The following is a 20,969-nucleotide window of genomic DNA, read 5'->3' as shown; positions in this document are numbered from 1 at the left end:
CCGGAGTCGCGGCCGCGGGCGCCAGGCCTCCCTTCCTGTCCCCGGCCCGCCGGGCCCGTGACCCTCACGTGCCTTTCCACCCTCTGGGCGCCGGGCCCTGCAGGTGGGCTAAACCGAATCCTCGGACCCCTCTTTTGCAGCTCCCGCCCGTCTCCGGCCCCTCCTAGTTGACCTCACACTGCTTACCCCGTGCTTGCTTCCTGACTGCCTACAGCATTGGTTTTTTATTTTTTTTAATGTTTTAAAATTTATTTCTGAGAGAGAGAGGGAGAGAGAGACAGCGTGAGCAGGGGAGGATCAGAGAGAGAGGGAGACATAGGATCCGAAGTAGGCTCCAGGCTCTGAGCTAGCTGAGAGCCCAGAGCCCGACGTGGGGCTCGAACCCACAAACCGTGAGATCATGACCTGAGCCGAGGTCAGACGCTCAACCGACCGAGCCATCCAGGCGCCCCTACAGCATTGGTTTTAACCCGGGCTGTAGACCCTGGGAGCTGGGTGCCCGGGGATGGTTTGCAGAAAGGACTTTATACACTTCCCGAAATTATAAACTGCTCTGAGAGACAGGTATGGTGTATGTTCATTTTCTGGGAGAGTCCATGCTTTTGGTCACATTCCGTAAGGGAGTGTCATGCAATAGAAATATGGTGTGAGGCACACATGTGCTTTTACAAGTAAAAAACAGGTGAGGTTGATTTAGTAACAGATTTTCTTTAACCCACTATATCTAAAATATGGTTGTTTCAGCCTGTAATCAATATAAAAATTTGGCTGACATATTCTACATTTTTTTCCTAGTAAGTCTTTGAAGTTTGGTGTAACGTTTTATACTTACACTGCACCTCAACTCAGATTGGCTGTGTTTCAGACGCCTCATAGCCACATGCAGCAAGTGGCTACCGTGTTGGACAAGCACAGGCCTAAGGGGTTCAGTCTGAACTTCTTGCCATGGTGTCCGGGGTTTCTCACAGTCTGACCTCTTCATTTTTTCCTGCTAATGGCCCAAGGATCGCTATACCTGTATCACTCAAGCTGCTTGGCATTCCCTACACGGCTTTGTGCAAGCTGTTCTACCTGGAATGTTCTCTCCTGCACTGCCTCTCCAGGCCTGGTAGGGAGATGCAGCTTCTGCTGAGAGGCTTTTTCCTGGCTCCCCTAACCTCCAGAGGGATTTATCACTCCTTCCTCAGTGCTTCCTCCCTAGCATTGCATTCCTGGCTAAATTAGACCGCTTATCACATGGTGTTTGTTTTGAGGCTGTCTCTGTGACTAGCATAGTGTCCTGTTCATCTTCGTTGTGATCATGGCTGGCATCTAATAGTTGATCAGTAGATGTTTGCAGACAGAACAAGTAAGCCACTAAGTAGCTATACTCAGTCTCTTAATTCTTGAATGGACCTGCCACTTCCTTGTTTGGGTGATTTGTCCCTGTACTACCCCTCATGTTAATGCATGTGTACACACACACACACACACACACACAGGGTAACTTAGGAGGAATGCATCTCAAGATGTGCACAGAAAGTATCTTCTACCTTTTACCCTCTCCTGATCTTAGAAATGGGAAAACTGAGGTACAAAATTAAGTTCGAATGGCCAGCAAATTTGCATCAATATGAGTATAAATAGGGGGGCTCCTTGAAAGGGAGTATGGTGGTCTCAGAGTTAGTTTCCTCAGTTAGGCATCCGTTGGTCCCACTTTGGTCATTTGATAGGAAGGGAGAGAAGTGGGGAGGTGAGGAGTGACTCCTGGGCCCTGATGATGATTCAGGCCTGGGAAGCTGAGGATTGTCACTGCTGGAGAAAAAGTTGAAGAGCAGACCCGTCATTTCAGATCATGAAAAAGGCCTGGCCTAGGCAGGGTAGGAGAGACCCCGTAGGGTAGAAGGAAGGGCTGGGGAAGCCAGCAGAGGGAGCAAAGGAGTAAACTCCTTGGAGAAGATGGTGTGATACATTGGGAATAACCACTTCTTATAGAGTAGTGCCATTTTCAGTCTGCAGAAGAGGAAATGGAAAGAATCAGAGATTCAGAGAAGGCAAGGAACTTACCCAAAGTCACACAGTTCTTAAGCCTAAATGAAGCCTCCTAAGTCCTCCCTGTCACACCCACACCTCTGTTGCAATCAGGGGCCCCAACACGGTGCCTGAGAGAACAGGTGTGTAGCACAGTGCCAGGTCTGATTAATATCTGCCTCACCATCTTCTTCTGAGGGGCTGTGATTAGGCCTATTTATAGGGGCCCGGTGCCTTAATATTCTGCCTGGTATGTCCCTTGCCAATCAAATCAGTGCCGTCTGCAGTGTGATTGCTGCTTTAGTGGCACCAGGGAGCGGAGTTAATTAAACCCAGTATAAATAGACTCTGCCCTCATCTTGCAATTCGAAGGAGTGTTTTTCCTTCTTGTCCCCCGCCCCCACGTGTCCCTCCTTCCTCCCGGCCCCCCCTTAGCTCTAGCCTCGGGGAGCAGAGCCCAGACACTGGTGTGGGCAGAGTCACCAGCCACCACCTATCCTGTCTCAGGAACAGGTCTTGAGTTCTTCAGGGTCAAAGTGGAAAGAACTCGGGAGTCCACATCTGTGCTTTTCCATACTTGGGTATCATTTGGCAGTTGACGCAGGCGTATTTCCCCCCAAGTCCCTCCCCCTGCTCCCAGCCTCTTTTGAACTCTACAGCCAGGGTTTCTTTCCTGTTCATTTCTTTCTTGTTCAATTTGAAATAAGATAATGTATGGAAAGGGTGCATTGCCTCTCCCAATTTCCTTCCCTCATTCACTCAATGAGCATCAGCAGAGCAGCAGCTCCTGGGAGCCCCTGGCCTCCCCCGCAGTACTCTGTCCTTCGCCTCCTGGCCCGCACTGGCTAAAGTGAGGCAGACAGTCGGGATGGGGGGCTGGGCTCTCTTCACCCCGCACTGTGCCGTGTGCTGGGTGAGTGTGGGCGGTCCTCACGCTCTGGCTCCCCCCCCACAGGCACCATGACTCCCATGAGGACCCAGCACTCGTTGGCGGGGCAGACCTACGCAGTGCCTCTCATCCAGCCGGACCTGAGGCGAGAGGAGGCCATCCAGCAAGCGGCCGATGCCCTGCAGTACCTGCAGAAGGTCTCTGGAGACATCTTTAGCAGGTGGGTGCCGCCACCGACCCGAACCTGACCGGGGGCTGGGCGGTGGCAGTGCACCCTCCAGGAGCAGCCCTTCTGGTGATTCTTGGTCGTGGAGGGACCCAGCTGGCTTCCCTGTGCCCAGGGGGCCCAAGGTAGAAGCCCAACTTAGAAACTTTTTCTCGTAAGTGCTCGTAGGAACTCACTGTGACTGTCCCACCAAGCTCCTGGGGGAGGGGGGGTGGCTGTGCTCTGGCTCAGTCCTGCAGTCAGCAAATAACGAGTCAGCATTTCTTTGTGTGCAAGGCACCGTGCTATGTGTGCTCTTTAGTTATAACAGCGGCTCAGGCAGCATCCCAGTCCCACCCAGAGAACGTGCAGGTTTCCCTCACTGTCTGGAAGGTCGCGTTCTGCCGCTTTGCTTTTACGAAGGACCTACATTCGTTCCTGTGTTCGCTGACTGCTGACCGCAAGAAATCCGAAGCAGATGCTCGCTTTTATGAAATGGCAGTTGCTTCTTCACTGCGCGCCACTGCAGCTTCTGAAAGGTTTCAGGGGTTGCCCTACCTGTGGATGGTGGGGGGCTGGGACCCTGGCAGAAGAGACGGACTCTAACCAATTGTGTAATGGGTTATTTAATTACCGTTGTGATTAAGGCCTATTTATAGTAGTTATGTAATAACTGATCCTCGGATAGCATTAGCCATGGGCCACCATTGATCGGAGTGCATTAACTCAACCCTCAGAACAGCTTTATGAAGAGGTATGGTTTTCTCCCTTTTACAGATGAGGAGACTGAGGCACGGCTAAGAGACTTGCCCAAGTGGCAGAGCCAGGGGTCACACCCAGCCATTATGGCTCCAGATTCTGGAATTATTACTGTGTCCCTGTGATGGGGAGAAAGGGTGCGACAGGAGTTGGTAACAGGAGGGCCTGATTTGGTCCAGGGGTATCAGGGAAGGCATCTGTGAGGAAAAACATTTATGGGAAAATCTGAAGGGTGAGTAGGAGTTATTGTGAGTGGGGAGATTGAGAAGAAAATTCCAGAAAGAAAGAAGGGCATGAGATGGGAAGGACCTGAATGGAAGGCAGTGTGGTTGGAGCAAAGGAGAGTGAGAGGCTGAGGGGAGCCTAGGAGCCCCAGAGACGTAGGTGGGGCCTTAGAGGTAACGTAGAGTTTTGAGTAGGAGTATTGTCAGTGCTTATCCAGCACAGCCTTTGGGCTATAATGATTTTCACTCGGTGCTTCTGGAAGGGCGTTTGCTGTTGCTTTGCAAAGGTCCTGGGTTCTGTCCTTTATGCAAGTCTTTGCTTTTCTGGCTATAAGAAGCCTGAAATGGGGCTTCTATCTCCTTCCAGGTGCCCACATCACCTTCACATGGGGACCTTTCATCCTGCCCAGTGTGAGGTCCTTCCTGGGATCCAAGTCACCCTCCCCTCCTCCCCTGCTTGTGCCCCAGACCAGGAAACTCCCGCTCCTTCACCTTGCAACCTCCCCCTTCACCACCTGGAAGCTGGCCTCCTCCCGGAAGCCTTCCCGAGTAGGGGCAGAAAATGAGAGTAGTTAAACTNCCCAATTCTGTCTAGAATGTAAATGTAACCAAAGGGCGGTGCCCCACAGTGATGAAGGGGGTTGGCTCCACTCTGGCTTCCCCATTTGCTTGCTGTATAACCTTGAGCAAATTACTTAATCTCTAAGCCTCAGTGTTCCCATCTATAAATGGCATCAATAATTCTGCCTTTCTCATAGGATTGTGGTAAAGATTAAATAAATGAAAACTTGCAAGGGAATTAAAGTACCTGGAGTATAGTAAGCACTCAGTAAACGCCTCCTCTTTAATCAGTTGCTGTCAGCTCTGCTCCTCTGCTGCCTACCGTGGCCCTCCATTAACTTGCTGTCAGTAGTTACAAAAAGTGCTATGTGCCCTTTTTGTGCCTCTATTTGTGGTAACTATGCCCAAGGAACATAGTTATGCAAGAGGACACAGGCCTTTAAGAGCCATCAGTCCCAGATTATAGCCACCCCATGCCCGTGACTGAAATGGATGCCAGAAACATTCCACCAGAAACATTTGTGTTTTCTCACCAGGACTATGATTCTATGCTTGCCTTTCTCTAAGGGGAGCACTGGATTTTTAGTATACTGCCCTTTCCCTTCCTGGTATTTGACACCGGTAGACAGTTTCGTTGTCTGTGCCCATGGATGGAATGAAGTGAGGGCAGGAAGTCTATCTCCTGGGAGAAAGTGGTGAGGTCAGGGTCCTCCCAAGTGGCTAGGCCTGGTCCAGGGAGGGTATGGTGCCTCTCAGGAGCCCAGGGCCTAAGTCCGGGCTCCCCTCACAGCCAGGTTCCCAGTCACTCCATTGACCTCCCACCATGTGCCAAATGTGCTGGACCCTGAGGGGTTCTGATGGTATGTACAATGTGGGTCCTCTCCCCAAGGATCTTATAGTCTAGAATGGGAAAGCAGTAAGTCTCTAGATGGATTCTTCTTTTTTTTTTCTTTCCAAGATTTTACTTAAATTCAAGCTAGTTAACATAGAGTGTAGTGTTGGTTTCAGGAGTAGAATGTAGTGACTCATCACTTACAGACAACACCTGGTACTCATTACAGGTGCCCTCCTTAATGCCCATCATTCATCTAACCCATCCCCCTCCCCTCCAGCAGCCCTCTGTTTCTTCTCTATAGTTTAAAGAGTCTCTTCTGGTTTGCCTCCTTCTCTGTTTTTATCTTATTTTACCTTTCCTTCCTTTCCTTTTGTTCATCTGTTTTGTTAAATTCTACATATGAGTGAAATCATATGGTATCTGTCTTTCCCTGACTTATTTTGCTCAGCATAATACACTGTAGCTCCAACCACGTTGTTGCAAATGGCAAGATTTCATTCTTTTTGATGGCTGAGTAATAGTCCATTTATATATACACACATATATATACATACACCTATATACACACATGTATATATATGTGTGTGTGTACGCACATACCACATCTTCTTTATCCATTCGTCAGTTGGTGGACATTTGGGCTCTTTCCCAAATTTGGCTGTTGTCAGTGATGCTGCTATAAACATCGGGGTGCATGTGCCTCTTAGAACCTGTATTTTTGTATCCTTTGGATAAACACCTAGTAGTGCAATTGCTGGGTCGTAGGGTAGTTCTATCTTTAAACTTCTGAGGAACCTCCACACTGTTTTCCAGAGTGGCTGCGCCAGTTTGCTTTCCCACCAGCAGTGTAAGAGGGTGCCCCTTTCTCCGTGTCCTCACCAGCATCCGTTGTTTCCTGTGTTGTTAATTTTGGCCAGGTGTGAGGTGGTATCTCATTGTGGTTTTGATTTGTATTTCCCCGATNTCTAGATGGATTCTTCTTTTTTTTTTCTTTCCAAGATTTTACTTAAATTCAAGCTAGTTAACATAGAGTGTAGTGTTGGTTTCAGGAGTAGAATGTAGTGACTCATCACTTACAGACAACACCTGGTACTCATTACAGGTGCCCTCCTTAATGCCCATCATTCATCTAACCCATCCCCCTCCCCTCCAGCAGCCCTCTGTTTCTTCTCTATAGTTTAAAGAGTCTCTTCTGGTTTGCCTCCTTCTCTGTTTTTATCTTATTTTACCTTTCCTTCCTTTCCTTTTGTTCATCTGTTTTGTTAAATTCTACATATGAGTGAAATCATATGGTATCTGTCTTTCCCTGACTTATTTTGCTCAGCATAATACACTGTAGCTCCAACCACGTTGTTGCAAATGGCAAGATTTCATTCTTTTTGATGGCTGAGTAATAGTCCATTTATATATACACACATATATATACATACACCTATATACACACATGTATATATATGTGTGTGTGTACGCACATACCACATCTTCTTTATCCATTCGTCAGTTGGTGGACATTTGGGCTCTTTCCCAAATTTGGCTGTTGTCAGTGATGCTGCTATAAACATCGGGGTGCATGTGCCTCTTCGAACCTGTATTTTTGTATCCTTTGGATAAACACCTAGTAGTGCAATTGCTGGGTCGTAGGGTAGTTCTATCTTTAAACTTCTGAGGAACCTCCACACTGTTTTCCAGAGTGGCTGCGCCAGTTTGCTTTCCCACCAGCAGTGTAAGAGGGTGCCCCTTTCTCCGTGTCCTCACCAGCATCCGTTGTTTCCTGTGTTGTTAATTTTGGCCAGGTGTGAGGTGGTATCTCATTGTGGTTTTGATTTGTATTTCCCCGATGATGAACGATGGTAGATGGATTCTTGATTGTGTAACATGAACTGTGCAGGCTTCTGGGGATCTAGAGAGGGGGGAAATAAGTAAGAATTGGTGGCACATTGGGGTGCCTGGGTGGCTCAGGCAGTTAAGTGTCCAATTCTTGATTTGGGCTTAGGTCATGATCTCAAAGTTCATGGGCTCGAGCCCCACATCGGGTTCTGTGCTGACAACACAGAGCCTACATGGGATCCTCTCGCTCTGCCCCTCACCTGTTCTTGCTGTCTCGCTCAAAATAAATGAAAACTTAAATGTGCCACCAATTCTTTATTATTTTTCTTCTAATCAATCAGAACTCCCTAAACCAGTTGAAGCAAGCAGTAATCAATCAGTAGAGCAGGATTTGGAGTTGCAGGGCTTAAGCCATATCGTCAGTACCCGATGTTTCATTCCATCCCAGCTTGCTGCTTTGGGGTTGGTCCCGTTCCCCAACAGGCTGCACTCTCCAGCGGGGCCAGAAGCTCATATGCTCAGATTGGGTGCTGCAGGAAAGAGGGTTTTCCTCTGTGCCAGCATCTCCTCGGAAGGCCCATGGCCTGGCTGGGTTCTCCTGTCTATCCCAGAGCCCATTGTGGGCAGCGGGCATGACACGCCGATTGGCATAGACCCTATTACGGGCATTACTCCTACGCCCTGGGTTTAGTCCCAGCTAAAGTGCAGGGACTGAGCTTGTGGGAGCAGTGGATTCCTTATAGGAACTGAGGACCCTTACTTGAGTAAGGAAGAAGTAGATGCCAGAGAGGAAAACCACAGGCCTCCTACATGGTCAGGGAAGGCCTCCTGAAGGGGGCCATGGAGGGGACAGGTTGTGTTTGGGCAGGGTGGGAATGTGGGTGTGCGGGTCCTCTGGTGGGGTCCAGAAACGGGTGCCAGCAGCTCAGAGGCCTGAATAGGGAGCATGGTGTATTCCAGGCTCCCCTGGAGAGGCTAGTCTGAGCGGGGGTGTTTTGTACTGGGAGTACAGACATCACGTTCAGCTCCTGCACTGCAGAACAGGGTGTGAAAAATCAACTTTCCCTATGTCTATGGGCCTCGCTTCCCCCTCAGATCCTGCACCCTTGGGAGCTGGGCTGTCGCTTATTCCTGTGCTCCTTCCCGCATTGCTGTGGGAATGCACCGTGACCGGGGGACGGGGAGTAAACGGTTGGGATAAGAATGTTAGGGCCCAGGGGGGCTTCTCCTAACAGGACAGGAATTTGCGCTTGATTCAGGCCATGGTGGGCTCTGGAGCCGGGAAGGGTGCTGCAGAAGAGTTTCGGGAAGGCTCAGCAGGCAGCCCTTGCAGAGTGGACAGGAAGGGGAGAGGTGTTGCTGCAGTCAGGGCAGGGAAGGGGTGAGGCTGTGGTCCAGGGGAGCTGCCGGCAGGGAGGGCTGGATGAGAGACATTTCAAAGGGAATGATGACAGATTGGGAAGAGGGTGAAGGAAGGGAAGGGGCCAGGGGTATTTGGAGGGGGGCATACTCAGACCCAGCCTTAGTTGCCTGCTCCTCCCACCCCCATCCTGCAGCAGTCAGCAAGCGTGTGGGCTTTTCATTTCTCATGGGCTTTTGCAGTGAGGATATGACCCCAGCCTGGAATCTTCCCCCTTACACTTATTCCACCTGCTTGGAAACCTCTGGTGAAGAAGAGTCAGGTGGGTGTCTGTCTCTCCTCCCCGCTGCTCCACTGTGTCAGGCCCAGGCCCCTCAGCCCCGGGGTGCCCGCTTCTGCAGGTAGGTGAGCTCATGGAAAATTAGCATTCCGAGCTGGCCGCCTTCCTTCTCCTGCTCTGCCGCAGCGGGAGCCTCGGGACTGGAGAGAATGACAAGTACCTCTCAGGCTCTCCTGGACCCACTTCCCTTCCTGCCTGGCAGCACGCCCACCCCTCACCTGCCCTCATCTTCACCTGGGACCAGCCAGGCCCCAAATCAGCTGCCCAGAGACGTCAGCGGCTTCACATGATGCAGATGACAAGGCAGGGGGGGCTGGGGTGGCATAGGGAAGAGCTGGACAGGGTGGAGGTTGGGGTCAGATGCTGTCACTTGGCGTCCCCATCAGCCCCAGCGCTGTGGCCGCCTCACCCAGGAAACCGCAGCCTGGGGAAGGGTTGCTTTTCCCTGCAGAGCTTTCCCCTGCTTTTCCTTTGTCTTTCCAACCCCTCCTTTCCTTCTTTTCCTCTCTTCTCTCCCCTTCATGCTTTCCCATCCTTCCCCCTCTGCCTCACTTCCTCCAGCCTCCCCTCCCCTCCCCTTCCCCTCCTTTCTTGGTCCTGATTGGCACGTGGTGACTCTTGAGGTTGGGAAGCAGTCAGTCAGCCACTTGCATAATTAGCAGATCATTCCTAATCATCCCAGTGAGCGGAGGGGGAGGAGGGAATAACGGCAAGAGCAGGTTCAAGGTCTGCAATGCCAAGGGGTGGGACAAGCAAGGGGAGAAGCAGAGACTCTGGGACAGGAAGGGTGCTCCCTCCTCCCTCCTCCCCAGCAGTCTCTGCGGAAGGCAGGGTGGGAGTGCTGATGGCCAGGGGCCAGGGCAGGAAATCATCCCTGAGGGACTGAGGGCGGGCATTGGAGGTAGGGGACCCAGGCCCAAGCACTGTCCCTTCCCTCTCCCATGCCAGGAGAGTGGTCCCTAGGGCACTTCCTTGAGTCCCTCCCATGCCAGCCGGAGGAGCCTATGCTGTTGCCCAGCTCTCTGCTCCATTGTGTGGTCTCTCCTGGCCGGGAACTTCCTGCTCCACGTCAGCACCGCCTCCTCTTGCTTTCATCTGTGTGCCTGGAGCCCCTCATCCCTCCTAATCTCGGGGGTAGTAATAGCAAATGTTAACCAAGTGCTTCAGATATATCCACTAGTACGGAACACTAGACACACAGTTGCTCATTTTAACCTTTATAGTAATTCCATGATACAGAAGTCACTGTCCCTGTGTCAGCTGAAGAAGCCTGAGGCCTAGCCTGTGGAGTGATGTGCTCAATAGATGTTAAACCCAGGTTTGTGGGGCATTGTAGTCACCTCTCCCCCTGGGAGACAGGAATCTCCCCGAGGGCAGTTGTGTGTTTTACCTAATTCTTCTGTGTCCCAGGCTCTGAGCAGACTGACTAAGCCACTGCCAACAGTGGCAGCCCTGGTGCCTGGGCAAATGTGTTTTGAAGACATGGCTTCCATGATAAGGTTGGAAACTGACCTGCCTTGAAGCAGATCATCATGCCAGGGGTCATAAATTAGGAATGACCAATCACCTACTCGCCACTACTCCCCCTCCCTCACAGGGGACACTGCCACTGGGTTGTGACACTCTGTCCCAGCCGCACGTGGCCCACCGGTCCTTCCTAATGTAGCCCAGCAGTGAGAACCCTTTCACCAATGGTCTACACCTACCTCGGCACCATGGCTATGACTGTGACAGATCAGACTGGGGGCTTTGTCAACAAGGAGGCCATTACTTAGTAAAAGGCAAAAGATTTATATGATCTGAAGAGAAACCAGAGTATAGTAGGCCATTACTTAGATATGTAGGCTCTCGGATATCTGTAAGCTCCTGGTCTCCTTTCCCCTGCCCTACAGAGCAGTCTCCCTTGGAGCATTCCTGACAGGTGGTCATCCTGCTGGACTCTGACTGAAAAGCTGTCTAACTTTTCTAGAAAGTTCTTGTCTAGAACCGAGATCTGCTTCCTTGTAACTCTACCCACTTGTCTTTATGCAGCCTTCTGGGGTGACAGAATAAGTCTAATCGCTTTTCAGCCCAACAGCACTTGTGAACGTTTTGATGTTTGAAGGGAATTACCATATTCTCTAAGTCATCTCACCTGTAGCCAGAACACCCTTCATTCGTCTTTGTATGACATGAGTTAATCACTCCTCACCATTCTCCTTTGGACGTTCTTTGACTTGTCTCTTTACATTCAGCCAGTATTTGTTACACGTCAGGCACAGTCCCAGGTACTAGAGATACAGCAGTGAATACAGACAGACCCTATAGTCTAGATGGAATTCAGAGTACTCTTAAAATGTGGATCCAGTTTAGGGGTGCCTGAGAGGCTCTACAGCTGAGCATCCAACTCTCGATTTCAGTTTAGGTCATGATCCCAGGGTCAAGAGATTGAGCCCCATGTTGATAAGATTCTCTCTCTGCCCCTCTCCCCCACTTGAGCTCTCTCTTCTCTCTCTCTGTCTCAAATAAATAAAAAAATGTGGATCCAGTTTAAAGGGGACACAACTGCAGAGAGGCTGGTGCCTGGCATAGGTTAGCTCATTAATCTGGGGTCTGTTTTCTCTATAGCACCTCCAAGAGCGTGGATGTCCCCTATTTACTGAAAGAAGGAAGGAGGGACAAAGAGCTGTGTGCCCCCAAGATCGAATTTCCTGTTTAAGCTGTTTAACACATTTTTAGCTCCTACTGAGCTATAGTTAACCAGAACCTCAGGCCTTGTTGCTAAACCACCATCTTTTCTGTATTTGTGCACTTGGCTTTTTAAACCTAAATGCTGGACTTCATCCCTTGTCAGTTTCATCTTGTTGATTGCAGTCCATCCTTCCAGCCTCTCAAGATCATTTGATCTTGATTCCTCCATGCAGACCATACTAACCCTCCTCCGTTCAGTACCCCATTTACTAATCCAGTGTTCATGAGCTAGATGGGGCCGTGCCAGAGACCTTTGTGCAAGGCTGAAATCAGTCCGTTCTTCAGCAGTGCCCTTCGGGTTTTTCCTAAATGTGCTCTTCTCCAACCCCCAAAGCTCCATCTCATCCACAGGATTTTGTGAGAAGCCGTCAGAATCCTTGCTGACTCAAGATGCACTGTGTTTGAGGCTTTCCCCTGATATACCAGTCTAATAACACTGTCAGAAAAAGAAATGCTGTGAATTTAGAACAATGCTGGCCTCTGGGATCTGCCTCTTTCTCTTCGAAATGCTTACAGACCCTCGATTTAATAATCCATTCTGGAACTTGGCCAGGGTTTATTGTTAAGCTTTATGTTTGCAACTTAGAGGAACCGGCCCTTCTCTCCTTGATGGAAGAAGTGGAACAGAATAGCCTTTGTCCTTCTCCAGTTCTGATGTCCCTCCCACTCTCCGTGTTGACTTCAAGCCGAGTGGTTATGTAACCACTGACGTTGCTTCAGCACCCAGGGGCAGAATGTGGCTGGGTTGGGAACTGGAGGAAGCAGCTTGGGCGTGAATAACCTTTCTCAGTGGATGGAAACCTTTCTTGCTGCCAGAAAAGATGGAGCTCATGCAAGTCGGGTGGTTCTGCATTTTTTCACTGGGAAACTCTGCCCTCTGTTCCTCTCTGCTGCCCAACTCAGACTAGTCCGCCAAGGAAGACTAACCTGCTTTGGGTACCTGCTTGTACCCTGGCCCCCCACCTCACTTAGCTCCCTGCACATAAGGAGCCAGCAGTAATCAGGGAGAGATTCAGGAACGGAGACCCCTGGGTTATGAAATTGGCTGATCAGGTTGGCTCTCTGGGGGCCAGAATCCTCTAGAGTTGGTGGAGGTTGATTTAGGAAGATTGGTCCAGAGCCTTGACTGTTCAACTTCTAAAGAAATCCCAGAGTTCCCTGGCTGTATAGTTTCTGACCCCAGAGGCGGCAGGGGCCTCCTGCCACCCACTGTGTCCTCCTCCCCTACCCTCCAAAATAAACTTGGAGTTCTGCCTGTTCCTCATTCGTGTGCTCAGTTCTGCCAGGTGAGTGCTTATGTGACAACTCTGAATGTGAAACTTGGGGGTCATGGGCAAGGACTGATGTTCTTGGAGGTGAGGGAGCAATCCGGAGGAGGATACCCTGGCATCTGTCAACTCTGCGGTGAGAAGAAACCTGCCATTGCTCAATAACATGGAACAGTGTGAGACTCATGTGGTTGTACATTTAGGGCACATGGGTGCTAGTCACCCAGCGAACGCCTACAGGTGCCGGCACTGGGAACGCAGTAGGGAACAAAGCCAAGCACTTACCCCCTTGGAGCACACGTAGCACACGTGTGTAATGTTAAGTGGTTCTGTGTTAAAAAAAAAAAAAGGGGTTGGAAAGTGACAGGTGCATCTTCAGAGTCTGTGGCCGGGAAGGCTTCAGTGAGGAGGGAAGCAAAGAAGTCAACCATGTGGTTATCTGTGGGGACGGCGCTCCATTTGATGCAAAGGCCACGTGATGATACGGTTGGCATGTTCAGGGAATAGCAGGGCACTGGGGTCACTGGAGTCCACTGATCAGGGAAGGGCAAGTAGAAACCCAAGAGCACCCTGACAACAACCATGAGAACCACGGTGAGGACTTTGGAGTTGCCCACACGAGCCGTTGATGATGTGTTGGGGCAGCTCCCTGTGAACGCGTCTGGGACTTGAATTTATACCCAGTCTTGCCTGTCACCCATCCTTGCTGAGCTCTAGTTTCCTTGTCTGGAAATAGGTGATGATGTACATGAGTCATGATGGTTTTGTCTCTGCTTGCCCCTGCTTGAGGCTGTCAACTCCCAGGAGCAGGAGCCTTGTCCCTTAAAGATGACCTGTCCAGGCACCGACTTGAGGCCAGAATGATTGCCAATTCCTATCCAGAGTTCCAAGGAATCCAGTAGAGTTGATGCCTAGACTCTAAAGGTTAGACGAGCCTTGCAGAGGCCATCTTGGCAGTCCCAAGAACTGTCATCACCATCAGAGAACACTGTATTCGAAGGGCCCTTGCCCAAGCCCTTGGCTTTGCGGGCTTGCAGGCAGAAGCAGGTGTGCTTGGGAAGCAGCCCTCAGGCCGTGATTCTTTTTCCCTGGCAGGATCTCCCAGCGAGTAGAGCTCAGCCGGAGGCAGCTACAGGCCATTGGGGAGAGGGTCTCCTTGGCCCAGGCCAAGATCGAGAAGATCAAGGGCAGCAAGAAGGCCATCAAGGTAGCCCATGTGACCCCAAGTCCCTGTAGCTGGCAGGCAGTCCCAGAAATCCCATCCCTGTCTTCTGATGCCTCTGAGGTTCTGAGGTTGTCCAGGTTCCTGCCCATCCTGTCCAGCCACCCCTCAAGCTTTCCTTCTGGTCAGAATCCCCCACCCCCACCCCACACCCAGGCTGGAGCATCTTGGGCCCCCTGAAGAATTGATCTCTAACTCTGTGTCCACAGGTGTTCTCCAGTGCCAAGTACCCTGCGCCAGAGCATCTGCAGGAGTACGGTTCCATCTTTGCAGGTGCCCAGGACCCTGGCCTCCAGAGACGCCCCCGTCACAGGATCCAGAGCAAGCATCGCCCCCTGGATGAGTGGGCCCTGCAGGTCTGACGGGCTCATACACTGGGAGGGGTGACCAGAGGTGGCCTTGGCTTGGGGGAGGAACTGAGGGTTGTCCCGAGAGGATTTTGACTGGGACGGGGTGGTCACTTTGGCCCCGTACCAAAACCTACCATTCTTATGTTACCACCCCTGACCCCGCCAGGAGAAGCTGAAATACTTCCCTGTGTGTGTGAACACCAAGCCAGAGCCTGAGGATGAGGCCGAGGAGGGGCTCGGGGGCCTTCCCAGCAACATCAGCTCCGTCAGCTCCCTGCTGCTATTCAACACCACCGAGAACCTGTATGACAGAGGGCAAGGCTCTCGAAGGGCGGCTGGGGGCCCGGCCTGGCTTTGTGGGGGATACAGGGAGCATCAGACTCAGGTGCAGAAGTCTGTAGGCTGTAGGGGGTGTGGGGCCAGGAGCTGAGCAGTTTGGTTTACCTTGTAAGTCCTCAGGAATCCACAGTACAAACTGTGGCCACGAAGAAGTAGGAAAGATGGGTCAGGACCATGGGCCTAGAGCAGATGATGGATTGCCCCCCACACATCCCACTTCTGCAGGTACAAAAAGTACGTCTTCCTGGACCCCCTAGCTGGTGCTGTAACGAAGACCCACGTGATGCTGGGGGCAGAGACAGAGGAGAAGCTGTTCGATGCCCCTCTGTCCATCAGCAAGAGGGAGCAGCTGGAGCAACAGGTGAGGATGGAGGGTGCATGTCGGGGGGGAGTGTAGTGGATGAGAGTCAGCTAGTGTTCTTTTAGGGTCTGCTGAGCCCCTCCTCCCACCCTGCCATACACAGGTGTGCATGAGGCCCTGCTCGCTGCCCCAAGGTCAGACTGTAGGGCGCCAGTCCCCTGCAGCCCCCCACTCATCCACTCCCACCTAATCATGCAGGTTCCAGAGAACTACTTCTATGTACCTGACCTGGGCCAAGTGCCGGAGATCGATGTGCCGTCCTACCTGCCCGACCTGCCAGGCATCGCCGACGACCTCATGTACAGCGCCGACCTGGGCCCCGGCATCGCCCCCTCTGCCCCTGGCACCATTCCAGAGCTGCCCACCTTCCACACAGAGGTGGCTGAGCCTTTCAAGCCAGGTGAGCTGGGAACGGGAGTTGGGCAGGAGTCCCCTGCTTGGCCACTTGCGTCCCAGGAACATCACACTTTCTCACACTTCGNGGTCAGCATTCCACCACCCCCACCCCAGACCCTGGCCTCCCCAGGCCAAGGCGCCAGGGAGGAGGCCAGCAGCGGTGGCGTGTCTCCAGGTAGGAGCAGCAGCAGGGTGCAGGGGGTGTCCTGGGTGAGGGGGCGTGCGCTCTTTGAGGATAACTCTGATTTCCAGATCCCTGAAGGGTTTTCTATAGGTTTATGTACCATAAGGCTCAGGCTTTCAGAATAGTTCTGGTTTCAAGATCTTGTTTCACTGGGTTCATGAGATGGTTTTCAAACTGTAGCCCACCCAAATTCTCATCTCCAGGGAGAAGGAGCCTGGACGTGGAGCTGTGGTCCCCCATTCCTACTTAAACTAGTGGGAAAAAGGGGGCTACTGAAATAAATGGAGAACTTCAGCAATAAAATATCCAAATCCTTAAAAATGAGGATTTTCATTTTAGCATGACCTCTGGTTTATCTCCAGTACCCACAGGTGGCACAAAACCCCTTGGTGGTTCGTGTGTCAAGTTCAGACACTGTCAGCAAATCGGTAGATTTGCACTGGCCCCTAAACCAAGTGGTGCTGGAAGGGACCAGGGGTGCCTACATATAGGACTTCCTCAGCGCAGCAGACACAGTCAGCATTCAGGCTGCACAGTCTCCTAGGGCTTGGCTTCACCCACTGGCTTCCTCTGTCAAGAGGAAGACCCCGTTCTCACAGCTAGGCTTGAGGGGAAGCCTCTGGACCCCCAGAACCACAGGCTGGGCAAGGCTGTCCCACAGAGCGGCCTGCCTGAGCAGCCTTCTTCCTCACACCCTCTCAGCCACTGTCCAGGGAGCTCCCAAGGAAGTGGTGGACCCTTCCAGTGGCCGGGCCACTCTGCTGGAGTCCATCCGCCAGGCTGGGGGCATTGGCAAGGCCAAGCTCCGCAGTGTCAAGGAGCGCAAGCTGGAGAAGAAGAAACAGAAGGAGCAGGAACAAGGTGAGGGGATTCTGGGCTCTCTAGGAAAGGGCCACCTTCTCTTGTAGCAGGATTCCAACAGGGTGCCCTCTTCCCACCCCAGAGGTCAGAAGGGCGGCACCCAGCCAGCCTGCCTCGTGCTTCCTCCAGGGTGTGTCTGCTGGAAGCTTGGGTGGCTGTTTGCATCCCCTTGCCCCCACCCCCGCACCCCAACCTGCGCTGTGGGTTCCCTCCTGGTTTTAGAACCTGCTTAGAACTTTCTTCAAGCTAACAAGAGACAGAGCCTCCTCATCCAGATCAAACCATGACAACAGAATCTTCTTAAGATTCTGCTGTCCAGGGACGTGGTTGGGGACATGAGATCCTTTAGAGATTGAGGACCTGGAGGGCCAGCCCAGACCTGCTTCGCTAAGCTTCTTGAGGCTGCAGCTTGCACCTGTGAATCCTAAATGCCTGCGTGAATAGAACACCCGGGCACAGAGCAGCAATGCCCTGAAGTCCTGAGTTTGAGTCCCATCCGGGTTTCTAAGTTTTGCTCTATGCCCTCACGCAAATTGCCCCTTTCTGGGCCAATTTCTTCATTCGTACAATGGGGCCACTCATACCTCCCCGTTTTGTCTCACAGTGGGGCTGTGTTAGTCCGTTTCTTAGTAGTGCCCTAGTGCTGGATTCAGTCTGAGACCTGGTGACATGGTGGCTATGGGAGGGGCTGGCATGTGTTGATAGTGAGCAAAAAATAAATAGGCCCAAACCCTGAGGATGTCACCCCAGGGGCAGATTCTGCCCTTGGTTCCTTCATCTTTCTTTACCAGTGGCTTTCCTGTTACAGTGAGAGCCACAAGCCAAGGCGGGGACCTGATGTCAGATCTCTTTAACAAGCTGGTCATGAGGCGTAAAGGTAGGAAGCAGAACCTGCTGCCTTCGCAGGGCTGGGAGGCTCAGGGTATTTTGTATCATGAACGTCCTGCCTTTTTCTTCCTGTTTTTAAGTGTCTGGGGGCTGGGTGAACTGGTATCCCAAACCAACCCCCTCACCCTCCACCTCTGCCCTCCCAGGTATCTCTGGGAAAGGACCTGCGGCGGGGACCAGCGAGGGGCCAGGAGGAGCCTTCGCCCGAATGTCAGACTCCATACCACCTCTGCCTCCCCCACAGCAGCCACCTGGAGAGGAAGACGAGGACGACTGGGAATCCTAGGGGTTCGCCACACCTTCCCCTAAAACCCAAATGTAGTTACTGTCCTCCCATGGACATGGCTGGGAAGGGCTGCCTGGCCCGTGGGTCTCTCTGCCCCTGCTGCCCTTGGAGGAACAGGGATGGTGGAGGACTGTTCCCTCCACCCCCACGTCTGTGCCCGGAACCTTCTTCAAGGAGGTTGAGGTGACCAGCTTCTGAGGCCAAATGGCTGGGGGGGTGGGGGGGAGCCACTGCTCTCTGCCTGTGCTCTCCTCCAGCCAGACTGAAATAAATACATGGATCAATAAAGACAACCCGCAAGAACCAAGCATAAACCCAACAGAGCGCTTCTAATCAGGGGACTATAGCTGTGCAGAGTGCAAGTGTCTCCCCCAGGCCGGTGCCTGTCCTGTTCCCACCAGGTCAAGCAATGGGGGCAGGGCGCCTGGCACACCGAGGCCCCTTCCTCTGGGTCAGGGGGAGAAGAGAGGTGCAGTCATCAGGGACGGATGGTGCAGATGGAGGCGGGGTATTTCCACACAGGGGAAAACGTCTCCGTGATAGACACGGGGTCTCTAAAAAATAGTCCTGCTGAGAACCTAATGGCCCTTGGCATAATTGCTAAAGTCAGGAGAGGAGGTGTCTTGGAGATTGCTCAAGTGGCTGAGGGGGAAGAAGGTGCCACTGACTTGGAGAAAGACCTGGAACCAAGCCAGAGGAGCAAGAGATGCTGTGGAAGAGGTTAGGGACCAGAACCATGGTTTAAAAACAAACCTCCACCCCCCACCAAAAAAAAAAAAAAAAAAAAGGCCAACAGGTTGGGGAGCCAGCTGGGGCTCTTTTTACAGTTTTTTAATTTTTTTTTCAATGTTTGTTTATTTTTGCGAGAGAGACAGAATGCAAGGAAGGGAAGGGCAGAGAGAGAGGGAGACACAGAATCCGTAACAGGTTCCAGGCTCTGAGCCGTCAGCACAGAGCCCGATGCAGGGCTTGAACTCAAGGATCGCAAGATCATGACCTAAGCCAAAGTCAGATGCTTAACCAAGACTGAGCCATCCAGGTCCCCCTTCCCCATTCTTAACAACATAGAGAAAGAAGGTAGGGTTGAGGGGTGCAGAAGGAGCCCTGTGGGCACCAGGAGGCTAGAAATATGCAGGGTTCTTTGTTTTGAAGAGAGGGTGAAGGTCTAGAACAGCTAACTAGCCAGAAGGGAGAAAGGAAGTAGGGCCTGCCTCTGAGAAGGTGGCCACTGAGAGACCGCAAGGCCAGAGATACTGCAGTGGCACAGGGCAGGGAGCTCAACTCTGGGCCACGCCGAATGGGCACCGTCCCATTCCAGGGAGGGGAACAGCTGCTCCGGGGTGGGCCCAAGGATGGCCAGGACCCACTGTTTCTTCAGGATCGACTCGATTTTTCTCCTACTGGCTTTTCTACCAATGCCCAGTCCTGGCAACCCACTGATTCCAGAAAGGGGCTGGTCTGGTCTCCACCTGGGTATCACCTTCTTAGGCTGGCTCTCCACAGAGCAGGCCCAAGACCAACACTTCAAGTGGGCAGGGTGAAGGAAGAACTGGGCCCCCAGGCGACGGCGGGCCATCCATCAGGAGGTGACAGACCTCTCACGGTGAAACTGGGGAGACAGGTGTAGGCAGTGAGACACTAGACCTCAGGGTTGCGGAGGCTCTCAGGGGGCAGGGTAAGGCAGGACTGACCTTCCTCATAGCAGCAAAGGCAGGGCCGAAGGTGGCTTTGACCTCTACACGGTCTCGGATCCAGGCCGGCAGCTTTCCCAGGATAGGTGGGCGGGCATACCGCTGATCCAGGAGCACTATGCTGGCAAAATCCTTCTGGTGCCTGATGGCTCTGCCTAGATGGGAACAGAGGGTGGTGCTCTTAGTTAAACCAGCTTCCGCCATGGTGGCTTTCTATTGTGTCCCCCCCAACCCTAAAGAGAAGTAAAATCCCTCCTTCCTGTCACCTCATTCCCCCACCATCCATCACCACTATCCACATGGACAGGCCCAGGCCTACCTATAGATTGGTTGACAGCCTTCATACACAGATTCTCTACCAAAGCCTTCCCTGGTGGGGGCTGACCTGGGATTCTGGGCTGGGAAGGGCAGAGGAGATGACCGATCAGTATTTTCTTGCCTCCTGCTTAGTGTTCGGAGAAAATTATACTGCCAGGAGCGAGAACAGTAGGCTTCATGAGCACAATGCCAGCAGCTCATATAACATGAGATCACACAGAAGCTCTCAAGGGTTAGGAGGTACATCCCATCCCTTGGAGCAAGCAGCAAACACTGGCACACATCAGCAGGCAGTGGGGAAGTCACAGCTGTATAGCCCTGCTATCACAGCCCTAGAGGCGATGGAACATTCTCCCCAGCCATCTCCCCCCATCCTCTGCCACCCTGGAGGTACTCACAAGAGTCTGATCCAGGTAGGCCATCTTCTCTTGTAGCTCTGGAGACTTAATGTTGGGGTAGGGCATGCCTACCATAACCACACACCTAGCGTGGAAGGCACACGAGCCCATGGCATGTGGGCAGTCAGGCCCTCATCACCTCTTCAAGGGCCAGGAAGGACCCAGTCCTCACCCACACGTCCTCAGCTGCTATATCCAGCACCCCTTCAGCTCCCCCCACCCTCAAGCTGTGCTCACTGGCTCTGCCTCTCCCTCCCCACCCAGTACCTCCACCTGCAGTACATTTTCTCAGCTAAGAGACCCAGCGCAGGCCCTGTGGATTGAGTCCTGATACAACGATCAGCCTAACTTCCACCTGGAAGCAAAGGGCTGAAGCACTTCCCCCCACACAGCTGAGTGGCCTGAGCAGTTAGCTGGGGTGCAGACTCAGATGGCTTTGGCTTGCAGGTAGGGTCCCTGCTGTTTGGAGTGAGCAGTGGTCAGAGTCAGAGCCCAGGAGCCGAGAGGCCCATAACTTACCGGCCAAGGTTGTCAGAGAAGTTAATGCCTTCACTCATCTTTCCTCCAACCACGGAGAGGAGCAGAGCACCTGTCACCGTGCCTCCCGCTTGGCCACAGCACTGTGGGAGACAGCAGCCAAAGTTGTGGAGAAGAGCCTGGAGCCACG

The 20,969-nt window shown here is 52.4% G+C and overlaps 2 protein-coding genes across 6 annotated transcripts in view; one reads left to right on the top strand and one right to left on the bottom strand.

The window, feature by feature from the left end:
- The first annotated feature begins 29 nt into the window (after positions 1 to 29).
- WASHC1 (WASH complex subunit 1) lies at positions 30 to 18,202 on the top strand. Of its 3 annotated transcripts, none has more exons than XM_077759203.1 (10): positions 30 to 103; positions 2,966 to 3,119; positions 14,104 to 14,215; positions 14,440 to 14,586; positions 14,747 to 14,883; positions 15,145 to 15,280; positions 15,479 to 15,851; positions 16,563 to 16,721; positions 17,530 to 17,598; positions 17,756 to 18,202. In XM_077759203.1, exons 2-10 carry the CDS (start codon positions 2,971 to 2,973, stop codon positions 17,893 to 17,895), a joined length of 1,422 nt encoding a protein of 473 aa, XP_077615329.1. In that variant the 5' UTR covers positions 30 to 103; positions 2,966 to 2,970; the 3' UTR covers positions 17,896 to 18,202. The 3 variants fall into 3 exon arrangements, with proteins under 3 accessions (XP_077615329.1, XP_077615328.1, XP_077615330.1); XM_077759202.1 differs by lacking the exon at positions 30 to 103 and adding an exon at positions 315 to 564; XM_077759204.1 differs by lacking the exon at positions 30 to 103 and adding an exon at positions 1,343 to 1,348.
- A 525-nt stretch (positions 18,203 to 18,727) lies between these two features.
- Positions 18,728 to 20,969, bottom strand: part of DDX11 (DEAD/H-box helicase 11) — a 35,407-nt gene continuing 33,165 nt past the window's right edge. For 2 of the 3 annotated variants that reach the window (XM_077759199.1, XM_077759200.1), the window contains exons 24-28: positions 20,822 to 20,922; positions 20,303 to 20,387; positions 19,906 to 19,984; positions 19,587 to 19,741; positions 18,728 to 19,504 (exon numbers count right to left, since the gene is read on the bottom strand). In XM_077759199.1, coding sequence (XP_077615325.1) covers positions 19,475 to 19,504; positions 19,587 to 19,741; positions 19,906 to 19,984; positions 20,303 to 20,387; positions 20,822 to 20,922 — 450 coding nt within the window. In that variant the 3' untranslated portion in view covers positions 18,728 to 19,474. Of the gene's footprint in view, positions 19,505 to 19,586; positions 19,742 to 19,905; positions 19,985 to 20,302; positions 20,388 to 20,821; positions 20,923 to 20,969 lie in introns of those variants that run through there. The other variant, XM_077759201.1, reaches the window with a different exon arrangement.

This window comes from Crocuta crocuta, unplaced genomic scaffold, assembly GCF_008692635.1.
Source record: "Crocuta crocuta isolate KB4526 unplaced genomic scaffold, BGI_CrCroc_1.0 scaffold72, whole genome shotgun sequence".
Classification (NCBI taxonomy): Eukaryota; Metazoa; Chordata; class Mammalia; order Carnivora; family Hyaenidae; genus Crocuta; species Crocuta crocuta.
This window is presented reverse-complemented; position numbering and strand designations above follow the sequence as displayed.